General features: G+C 47.5%; 1 protein-coding gene across 1 annotated transcript; it reads left to right on the top strand.

The window, feature by feature from the left end:
• Positions 1-6,966: 6,966 nt before the first annotated feature.
• On the top strand, positions 6,967-7,481 carry LOC114019729 (protein C10-like). Its single transcript, XM_027823342.3, has one exon. The coding sequence runs from the start codon at positions 6,982-6,984 to the stop codon at positions 7,252-7,254; it is 273 nt and encodes a 90-aa protein (XP_027679143.2). The 5' UTR covers positions 6,967-6,981; the 3' UTR covers positions 7,255-7,481.
• Positions 7,482-11,867: the final 4,386 nt, after the last annotated feature.

Raw genomic sequence — 11,867 nt, 5'->3', positions numbered from 1 at the left:
GTCTGGGGAGCTTTCTGTCCTGCTTCACTGAGAAGTCCCTCTCCTCAGCAGCTTCCTTTCTGTCTGCTGGGGCCCCAGCTGAGCTCTCAGAAGCATTTTCCTCAGCCCAGATGCTCCGTACCTAATCAACTGCTGCCCAGCTCCTCAGTTAATAACGATGCACAGGTGTTGGTGTTGGCGCCCTCTCAATGGCAGAGCCTTTCACACGTAGGCTGAGTGCCCAACCCCTCAGCGGGGTGGCTCCTCCACAACACCCCCGCAAGCACCAAATCAAACCAAAGCAGAACTCCCCCCTGTCCGCTCCTGTATTTTGTGTTTCTGTCGCTTAAAAATAGCTAAATTGGCAGCTTTTGTTATTTCTCTTGGGCCTGTCTGGGAAGAGGAGCGTGTGCCACAGAGCACGGTACATTCTGCATTTCAACAGTGTCCTGCAAAAAAAAAAAAAAAAAAGTTTGTAATGAAATGTGTTGTCCGGCCTTTAATTACCTGTGTTGTAGAATCTCTGCAGCTAAAAGGCCTCTCTGCATCTCGATAATTTGTATTCACCTGGCTATTGTGGAGCAGGGTAGGTAGCTAATAACCGGACAGGACGATGAGCTCTGGCTTCAGCAGGGGACAATGAGGGAAAAGCACAACTCGCTTGTTTCTAACAGCTGGACAAATCTGAGGGGGGAATTCACCCTGAGCTCATTACTTTGTCTCACTGGTTATTGAATATCTTTTTTTTTAATAACTTTTGTTTAGATTTATGCAATTTTCCCCTACACCCTAACTTTGTATTAATGCAGGAGGTGAAGCCTACATTATTGATGGTATATACGGTCAGGTATTCACAGATGAAAGGTTAGTTTATTAATCCACCAGGAGACCTTATGAAAAACAAATTCAGGTAAACAACATATTTTTCCTGACTGTTTTTCAAAATGTAAAGCAGGGATACTGCTCTCTGAGTTTTCCTTTGATGTATTTCCATTGCACTGTGATATTACATTCTTCAAAAAAGAGAAATTGCTTTTTGTACCACATTCTTGAAAAAAATAGAGAAATCTAATTGAATATCCTCCCATATATGCTGAGTATCATCTGTTCACAAGTTATGAATGTTCTTGGAGAGTTACTAAAACATGTGGTTAGATATATTTGAAAGACATTTCTCTGTTAAGGGACTTATCATATCAAGGCTGTATCATTTTCTTTTTGTACTTGAAACAGTCTGTATCTGACATCACCTGCTCTCCTCATTCTCTTGAGCTTTGTATTCACTTTCCCTCTCCCACCAATCCAGCCCACTCCATCCAGATTCAGAGCATTTTTTCACTTGCTGCAAGAGGTTCCTCTTATCATGGATCTTAGCCTGCTGATCCAGGTCTGGGGTAGGAGGCAAATGTTACTCTGAGTCAACCTTCCTGCATAGCTTCTCTGAGGGAACAATCCTGTGACAATGCACCCTTGTTGGAACATGCACTGAAGCCTCTCGTCACCCAAGCCTGCCATTGATGCCTGACCCAATGTTACTGTTAGACTTCTTCTCAAGTGGGAATACGTCAGATCTGTAATCAAGAAATTGGGGGACAATGCATCCTGCTAACTGCAGAGGCAATCCCCAGCCACCCTGGGGGAACTGATAAACCAGGACAAGGAGCTGCTGGGAGCCTCCCTATATTTTAAACATTCCTGACCAAAAGGTGGAAGAATTAATTGCATTGTTTAAGACCTGATTATTGCTACTTACAAGACCTGTTCTTTATAAGAGAAATTGATCTTTAATGTACATTTCTAGTGAGCTAAAGGAAATCCTAGTGCAATACTCTTTGCTGAGTAAATGAATGATTGCTATCTGTTTATAGAAGAGCCAACAACTGCTTTACCTGGAAGGGCAAAGCCATCCATTTAGTGCTCACCCTGCTGGACTCTTAGGGAAATTGCAACAGAAGTAATAGCTTTTGACCGAGACTCTGAGTCTTAGCGGTCACTTGAGTAATCGGTTAACCCTTACTTTTTGGGGGGTTGTTTTTGTTTTGTTTTAACTTAACCTCTGATAAGCTCTGGAAAGGAGACAGAAATCACTGTGCCCTGTGTGTGACCACTGGAACTTGATTAAGTACTGAACTTTAATTAATTGACTGACTTGAAGTAATAAGGTTGGCCAATTCACTTTGCCCAACAACGAACTGAATAGTTGATTTACATCATGCTGTCGGTGTAAGTTCTGCCATTATATAAATAGCTGCTCTCCATTGTACGACCAATCGGCCTGAGCATAAACCAGTGCTACCAGCTGGGAGCTGAACCAGCATGAGCACAGCTCTCTTCACCAGGCCTCTCCAAGGCCTGCCAGTAGTTTCCTGAGTTCCTGACTTGAAACACCGATTACGTGGCACGAGCTGGCCAAGCAGAGAAAAGCTGGAGCATAAGGCAGCAAGTGATGCTCCTCGAGCCCCATCCGGTTCCATTCCAATCAGTGGGAACATTATGATTTGCAAGGGTGAAACTGACTTTGGTGGGTGTTAGACAGGGCCGTTACTCTCTCCACGCTTGGTCTATGCACTCTATGTCTCTGATACATTATGCAGGCAAACAGTATACCCCACACTGCCAGGATCTAAAGAGAAATTTCCAAGAGTGTCTGATTTGCCATTAGTAATACACAATTACTGGCATTTCTCTGCCGGCCGTTGCGGCCACATTCCAATTGTCAGCATTCCATCCAGCTCAGTTACTTCCACCTTGCATCCATGCCGTTAAAGGTTAGGAGGTAAATCCCCTCTCCCTGGAGCTTGTCATCGCTGTACCGCAGTGACCAGGGGAAACAATCACGGCAACATGTTTCCCAATGGAAACTAGGATCAAAGCACCAGGTTGGAACACTCAGAGCAAATATCCCCAGCTGTTTCTCCTGAGCACATCTTTGGCTCTTTAAATTGATTGGCACTTTCTATTTGAGGAAAAATGAGTTCTTAAAATTGAAATAGTGGCTATTGTTATGGTAATACATCGAGGCTGCCGAAGGAGAGATTTTCAGATACAAAAAAGGTTAGTTTAAATCAAGCAGCTGATAGGTTAGTCTATATAGAGTACTCAGGCCTAACGAGTTCAGAGGTAGGTATGTATTGAGTCTGGTAATAGTGTGAGTCAAGTTGTAGGTGCAGGTGATCACCAAGATCACCTGAGGCTTCTGAGATCATTACTGCGTTATCACGTTTTGTATACAATATTTTCAGCCTCATTTAGAATGTCAGCCTTTATAAAATGCTTCCTAACATTAAGAGACCTTCTATACGTCCATCCATCCATCCATACACACGCACAAACTAGACAGCACACTTGTCATCCAAACAGTGTGCAAAGAGAAAGTACAGTAAGTATATTTTAAACACACTATCAGGATGTGGTGCTAAGCAGAAGATTTATGAATAATGTAACAACAAATGTACCAAACCCGTAGTAGGCGAACAGAGTGACTGATTCCCAGCATATGTTATTGCTCTTCTCTCATCTTTACCTGAAATTAGTCATTCAGAATCTGCACCTTTATTTGGAAAATAATAGTACTTGCAGAATTATAAAAATTTAATATGCTCCTAGTAAAATGAAAAATGAGAGGTTATGATATTGTCTAACACTTTCAAATGTGTTTATTAATTCATGTTTTAAATCATAAGTTTCATTCTGCAGGAGACTCATATACAGCAATAAGCAAGTTTTAAAATATTAATGAATAAACAATATTTCTGTATTGAAATATAACATGCTTCTTTGAACAATGTACCACCAGTAATAAATCAAAACCAGCAGAAAATTGCATTTCATATTTAATACAACTTGAACTCTGCCTTTTTATAAATTATATCTTTTTTGTTTAATTGGCGTCAGTTCAGATCTAGCAGATTGCTAATAAAATTCTGGATTTCCATATTTAATGATGCGTGCTCTTTATGCTGAATTTTACCAGAAAAAAAATGCAGCCTTGTATTCTTCTAATAGCTAGCATTAATAGGTGATCTCGTATCATGAAAAACAGCCCCTTTTCATTTTCCTGAAGCCTAATTTGGGTTCTCAAATAAGTCATGGGAGAGGGGGAAGCAGCGCATCCTCTCACTGACAATACTGGCAAAGCACGGCAGGCCCATGTGCTGGGCTCTTATCTCCTCGGATTTGCGTTTGTGTTTTCATCTCAATGTTCAGCAACCTTCTAACTTTGCATAATACCCCTTGACCAAAGGAAGCCGTTCCTTGTGGGAGGCTTTTCATTTCATGGACTCCCAAACACAGGGGGTTTTGACATTCCTGGTGGCCCTGAGCCAAGGAATGTAGGTATATTCCCTTCTTAGATCTGTGATCTTTCTCGGGAAAAGGTCATAATCAATCTGGCAGCTGCTTTTGCTGGGCTATGCTCTGAATGGGTTGTGTGCGCTAAATAGAGAACAGATGTAGAGCAGGTAACTAATCCAGAACAGCCAGCAAGCAGGCAGGACTTTTCAACGCTTTCTAGACAGCATGTCGTTGCCCCATGGAAGGGGGGGTGTCTGACCATGCTTTTATCTCCCACTCCCTCCCTTGCACAATTCCTTTCCTGGAAAGCTGCCACCCCTTAAGCCCCGAAGAACAGAAATGCTGAATTTTGTCTGAAGTTACTTTCCTGACTCTCACTTTTGCCATGCATAGAGGGTGCCCCTCTCCACCCTACCCAAAAATCTCCTTGGTGGAGAAGCTGCAGCTCCCAAAGTTGTTGGCTCCAGTGGGAGTAAGTACTGTGGGACGGGGCCCAAAGACCCTGCTACTCTCCTGTGCCTGTGGCACGTCCCCCAGACCCCTTTCAGGCCTTGTGCATTTAGCAGGATCAATTGCTGCTTGACAGCAGCTGGAAGTCTCCCATATACCGTGGAGGGGGCCAGATGGAGCATGAGCCAGTGCTGTGGGCCCGGTGTGGCCTGGGAGACGGAGTGTTACGCCTAGGTGCTCAGAATGCCAAGGGACAGAAGGGTTCCCCTCAGCTCCTTTTGCAGCCCACTGCCCTCCCCAGACCTGTGCAGCACGCACCAGACCCCTTTTCAGACCCTCTCCAATGAGTCTCCAAATACGTTATTAGTGCTGGAAAGTCTGATCACGTTTACCACTGTGGAATTGTGAAGTTTGGAATTATGAAAGCTAGGGTAGTCAACATCTGAATTGTTACAAGATGCCTGTGAAAGTAATTCACATTAGCAAGGTACTCAGAGTATTTCCTAGTTATTCCCTGTACTGACAGACTGTGATAACATTTAGTCACCTGGAAAGGGAAAACAAGATTTTAATGGTGACCAGTGATGGAGTAATTTAAAAAAAAACTTGTAGCAGACACTGCTTATCAATAAGGTAGAACGTAGATAATGATAGAAATTAGAGCCAGAAAAGACTTGCAAAGCAAGATTATTTCATCCATGCCTCCCAGACAGATGTGCAAATGTCTTTTGCAGTATTTTGTTCAACCTGTTTTAAAATGAGTCAAGTGAAAAGGGGTCCACTTGCATGTAAAGTGTGTGTGTGAGAGAGAATCAGAGGTATGTACACATATATACATGTGCATCTATATATGTACATGCAGATTGGTAGCCACAGATTTGACTGAAATTAATTGATTTTAATTAGCCCGTGTAAAGAGAACTCTTAAATTTGTTGCCGCATGAGGGTTTCGGCAGTCTCGAATAAATTAATCCTTTTTATTCTATCCGTGACAGGGAGATGATCAAATAGCCTTTGATGCAGATTTGGGGACTTATCACCTAGTAGCACTCTGATATGCTTGAACTTTTTTTTCCATGCTGCTGCTGCTGGAGGCAAGAATGGGGCTACAAATGGCATTTGCTTCAGAACCTGCTCACAAATGAAACTGGGGATTTAGCAACAAATGAAACAAGGATGTGAGGGAAACTTTGAAGAAAAGTTTCTATTTGTTGCAAAAGTAGAATTTTCTATGGCTGCAGGGAGGGAGCGACTGGCAATAAGACCATTGTTAAATCATAGGTTTCAGAGTAGCAGCCGTGTTAGTCTGTATCCGCAAAAAGAAAAGGAGTACTTGTGGCACCTTAGAGACTAACCAATTTATTTGAGCATAAGCTTTCGTGAGCTACATGCATCCGATGAAGTGAGCTGTAGCTCACAAAAGCTTATGCTCAAATAAATTCGTTAGTCTCTAAGGTGCCACAAGTCCTCCTTTTCTTTTTTTGTTAAATCATAGAATCATAGAAACATAGGGCTGGAAAGGACTGATTTAGTTGGTGTTGATCCTGCTTTGAGAGGGGGTTGGACTAGATGACATCCAACCCTGATATTCTATGGTTCTATGACTGCAGGAACTCAAGTCCAGCCCACTGTGCTGAGGCCGGACCAAGCTAACCTAGACCACTCCAGCGGGATTGTCTGACCTTCTTCGAAACGCCCAGCGAAGAGGATTCCACAACCTCCCTTGGAAGCCTGTTCCAGATTTTAACTACACCTATAGTTAGAAAGTTTTTCCTAATATCTAATTTAAATCTCCCTTGCTGCAGATTAAGCCCATTGCTTCTTGTCTGACCTTCGTTGTACTTGGAGAACAATTGATCACTGTCCTGCCGTAAGGAATAGAATCTTGAGTTTTCAGACGTGGAAGCTCGCAGAGCCGGACTGTCTTGGGGGCCAGAAAGCCGCATTAAGTAGGCTGACCATCCAAACCCCCTGATCTGAAAGGTATCTGTTTGTACACTAAGGATCAAACCTCCTGTCCAAGGCCTTTAAAGTCATAGAGGCCAGCATTTGCATTGTTCCTTGCGAGTAAGTGCATTGCAAACATCCTTTCGATGTCTTCAACCAGCTCCCTCTGACAACCAATTTGCAGCTGAAATGAATAAATGTGCATGTAGGCACAGAGAAATGCCTGCGCCGGGCTTGCTGGGTGCTGAGCAGGTCAAAGTGGTTCTGGCAGAGGTCATCAAGGCCTTCAGCTCCCCGGAGAATGCCTAGTGCATGGAGGAGGCCCGAGATAATGCCTGCAATGACATGGGCAAGATGCTGCAGGTCCTGCTCCCTGTGGCCACCCAGATCCAGCAGGATGTGATCAAAGCCTCTGGCTTCGGTAATGATGGAGAAGGGGTCCTGAAATTTGCCAGACTGATACAATCTTATGAGTCCCAGGATCCAGAGATTGCAAACATGTCCGGGAAGCTAAAAGCCATGTTCCTGCCTCCAATGACACTGTCCCCACACTGGGCTGGGACAGGGGGTGTGGCTGCCTCCTGAAACTGGAACCCTCTGCTGGCCCTCCTGGTCGAGGTTGCATGACACTCAGTGTGTGAGAGATTTTGGCTAGTTGTATTCCAGGACTGCTCTCCACCGTTATCATCAATGTGCTGCAACTGGTCAGAAGAGCCACCTGCTTCCTGGAAGCTCTCCAGAAACCGGCTTCTTAGTGCATCTTTGGTTTTTGTGCTTGTGAATAAAAGCTGCTTTGAAAATGTCAAAAAAAAGTCAGCCATCCTGTAGCCACTCCAAGCTCCCTCCCCCCGCCGCCCCAGCATGGCTTTCCCTAGAGGGACACAGAAGGCGCGAAGGCCAGACGGAGTGCCTGGTCCCTTGTGTGGGCCGCATTGTGAGAACAGGCTCAGCCACTCACAGCGGTGCTGCCCTGTTCAGTTCGGCCGGCAGAGACACTCCGGAAGCGGTGCCCTGCATGGACCAGTGCTGGAATACTCGTCCTTTTGGCACCCGCTCCCAGAGGGGGCTAGCCACCTGCCTCAGTGCTATGAACACAAGCTGAACGCTCGTCTCTCTTCAGCTGCTCTTGTGCAGGATGGAATTATCGCTATACAGATCGCATTCCAGGGGCTTTTCGTTTATGAGCTGGAAACACCATATTTAAACGCTGTGTGGTCTTCCCCCTCCCTTCGATCACCCACCAGCACTTGCTGAGTGCCGCAGGAGCCTCTGTGGCATTTGTGGCTTTGCTGTAGCAGAGACATTCAGCTGATGGGCTTGTCCCACAATCTCAAACTGCCCCCCCCCCACAGTCTTTCTCAATGCTAGGAGCCCTAACTGTTCTCTGACCAGCTGGCACAACCTCTGGGTCCCCCCCTCGCCCCCCGCCACACATCTGCGCTGCATCAGGTGTAACCAGTAGGAAAATCAAAGCAGAAAATGTGGGGAAAGCATAAAATTGTATTTCAGGTCAAAATAAATCCCCGGCTGGCTGTCGCACGGTGTCGTTCATTAATTAACTGTGAAAATGAACACCCCGCACTTTAATAACATGGTGCTGCAGCTGCCACGGGCTCGCCAGCCTGCTGTCCTGTCACTGCCAAGCCAGCTCCAGCCAGCTGCACAGGGCACGGCCCAGGGACAGAGCCCTCAGCACCGCAGGGGAAATGGGCCGACCCCCAAATGACACCCTCTGTGTGTCCTGACCTGGGGTGCACCAGTGGGAAATCTAGTGCCCCGAGGAAGGGAGAAAAGAAAACCTGTTTCTAACAGCGCAAGAAAAGCTTGAGATAAACTGGACCCCGTCCTCCCGGCTGTGCTGGGGGCCTTCCCCCAGCAGAGGAAGAAGCTGAACCAAGCAGTGTTGCCTTTTAATTCGCTCCCCGGCCTGTGGGGCTCCCCCGCCCCACCCTGGCCACCATCACTCCTGGCAATAAGGACCATGTGCTGGGTGAGTCTAGGTGAGGACTGGGGATTTGTCTTCTGCAGCTGATGCTTCCCTCCGGGCTCAAGCTTGCTGTAGCTGCACAGGAAACCGGCCCACGCTGTGCTGTCGGTTAGGTGGGGAAAGGGTACGCTCTCGTCCCGAGAATGGGTGTCTGGAGCTAAGGTTCAGAGAGCTTAGGGAGCCACATCTTCCATACAGCAACGCTATTCACCAGCCACCGCTAAACACAGCACCTTTGGAAGGCATCCCACTTTACTCCTGCAAATAGCTCCCCATCTCCTGCAGGGTTTTGCTCTCTGAAGAGTGAGACCAAAGATTTCCCTGACTAGCGAGGCTGGGTAAAGACACCCACGCTACAGCACTCTGCTAGAGCCACTTCAGGGTTACACTCCTTGTCCTAGGGGGTCTACTAGAGCCCATTGCAGGTGTGTACTAGAAGCCAGTTCAGGCTACTCTCCTGCCCCCATTCCAGGTGAGCTCTGCTGCATGCTTCACTTTTCATCTGCCTCTAGTGCAGGCAGACAGGAGCCCCCTAATGTCCTGCCTCTGCTTGACAACCGCCCCCTGCTGGCCTGCCTCCAGCGTGCGCGCGACAGGAGCCCCCTGCTGGCCTGCCTCCAGCGTGCGCGCGACAGGAGCCCCCTGCTGGCCTGCCTCCAGCGTGCGCGCGACAGGAGCCCCCTGCTGGCCTGCCTCCAGCGTGCGCGCGACAGGAGCCCCCTAATGTCCTGCCTCTGCTTGACAACCGCCCCCTGCTGGCCTGCCTCCAGCGTGCGCGCGACAGGAGCCCCCTGCTGGCCTGCCTCCAGCGTGCGCGCGACAGGAGCCCCCTGCTGGCCTGCCTCCAGCGTGCGCGCGACAGGAGCCCCCTGCTGGCCTGCCTCCAGCGTGCGCGCGACAGGAGCCCCCTGCTGGCCTGCCTCCAGCGTGCGCGCGACAGGAGCCCCCTGCTGGCCTGCCTCTAGCATGCGCTTGATGGATGCCCCCGTCTGGCCTAAGACTTCTTGTCCAACTTCCTAAGTTGCAGAGAATGTCACTGAGCTGGCCAGTGGGCCCGGAGTAGTAGCTGTTGCCTTACTCTTCCAGTCACTTTGCAAGCCAGTGGCATCTTTCCTCTGTAGCATGTCACATGCTTAGTTAGGGGCCAGGAACAAGTTTACATTACTGAGCTCTGATAAGCCAAATGGATGGAGAACATAAAACCTGCGGTAAAAATCGGGCACTGGCTGCTCAGCGCATCCCACAGCAAAGTACGCGGCACCCATTGTCCCCAAGCAAAAAGCAGAGGCAACCTACTTCACCAGCACTGCCATCAAAGCCCTGGCTCTGCCCCGGACAGTCGGCCGCCGGGCACAGACCACCCATTCTTCCTCCGCCGCCTGCGAAAAGCTAACCGGATGAGAATCCCGATGTAATACGGCAATAGATTATTAGACTAATAAAATACAAAGATGATACAGGAATAGGAAGCATATCATAACTCCTGTGTGGCTAATACAATGCAAGCAAGAAATCACTCCCAGGACTTATCCTTAACAATTGTATCAGTGCTTTTTGTGTCATGTGGATAACTCTGAGCTAAGGGTTCACTTTTCTTCACAGTCCATATGGCAGTGACAATAAAGCTAATGAAACAAAATAAAATTTGCCAATCTCTGAAGAATTCCAGTCTTTAAAAAGATGTATTTTTATTAACACAAACTGAAAACATTTCCTGTTAGTTGGAGTTATTTGTATCACGGTGGCAATACATGGCATAGATATTGGCATCAGCATCTTAGATCTGACCTCCCATGTTGCATTTGCAAGACACATCAATACAGGGTGATGCTGTGAATTTCAGCCCTGGCATGTTTAATGCTAACTCTGGAGCTGCGGGGCTTTTAGTTAGTCTCCAGCAGTTTAATGCTCTAGTTCACAGTGTCTGCAGCACTTCTCCAGCTAGGCCAGTCCCATGTTGCCTCCTTGCTGGACTCCCTTGGGTTCCCTGCCTCGGCCCTTTCTGGACAGAGAGCACCCCTCACTGCAGCTGAGGTCAGAGACACAGTGAGCTGTGGGCCGGGAGTTTGAGGTCTAAATAGCCAAAGCAGAAAAATCATTTGCAGCTTTGATTTTGGCACAGAAATGTTTGTTGTGTTTTCCTTCCTGCTGTATGTGGAAAGTCTGCAACTGCTACTCAAGGCACTCTGCAAGTCGTAAACACTGCCAGGAGGAACGCTTGAACTCTCTCTCCAAGAGCTAAGTAGCTTGTAAGAGAGCTCCATGTAAACGTCCTCAAATATTTCACACTGGCTCCTGGGGCCGCTCCACAAATCCTCTTATAAGACACTCAGGGCTCCTAAGCACTTCTTCAGTGCATTACCCTGGCCGTGCCCTCTTCCTCCTCCTGTAGGTTACCTGAGGAACCAGCATCAACCTTCAGGGACCTCCTCTGCTGGCGATCAGACTCCTGCTGCTCCTGCTCTGCTCCAGAGGGTCTGAATGCAGGCTGGGCTTTCAAAAAACACCAACGTGATTCAGCAGCTTGTGCAGTGTGGCCTAGTGGATAAGCACAGGACTAGCACTGAGCATATCCAGGCTAGTCCAGGCTCTGCCCCTGAGACTGCTGGGCAGCCTTGGGCAAGTCACTGCCCTGCTATGTGGCTGTTTCCCAATTTGCAAAATGGGGTTAATGATCCTGCCCTCCTTCTGCAAAGCGCTTTGGGCTCGATTAGTGGAAAGTGCTGTGTAAGAGCCAGGAGGTTTCGTGTTATTATTAAGTTACATAGACCCCTTTGAAAATCTCAGCCTGAGTCTTGCTCTGCGAGACCCCAGTACAAAGCAAATTGGCTGCAAAATGATCATCCGAGAGGAATATTAGGGTTAGGGTATGTGCGTTTCCATCTCAAGACATGAGGGCCTGATTCGCATTACACTAGTGCCCTTTTTCAATGCCATGACAGCACAAAGGGGCCCTCAAGTGGGGAATGCCCATTAGCATTCCCAAGTGACAGCCACCAGGCACTGATGAGACAATAGTCCAAATCCATTTTGGTTAGAAGAACTATCGTTACTATGGACAGGTAGGAGCCTGGACAAATGGCCTTAAGACATAACTGCTAAATAGCACCACTTCTGGGGAGCAAAAGAAGCCCTTCACCCCACACTCAGAGTACATAGCCCATAGCACCAGAGAGGAGCCTCAGTGCTAATCAGAAAACTCAGCTCCATT

The sequence above is a fragment of the Chelonia mydas genome, chromosome 16 (assembly GCF_015237465.2).
Source record: "Chelonia mydas isolate rCheMyd1 chromosome 16, rCheMyd1.pri.v2, whole genome shotgun sequence".
Classification (NCBI taxonomy): domain Eukaryota; kingdom Metazoa; phylum Chordata; order Testudines; family Cheloniidae; genus Chelonia; species Chelonia mydas.
Note: the sequence above shows the minus strand (reverse complement) of the source record. Positions and strands in the feature narration are given on the sequence as shown.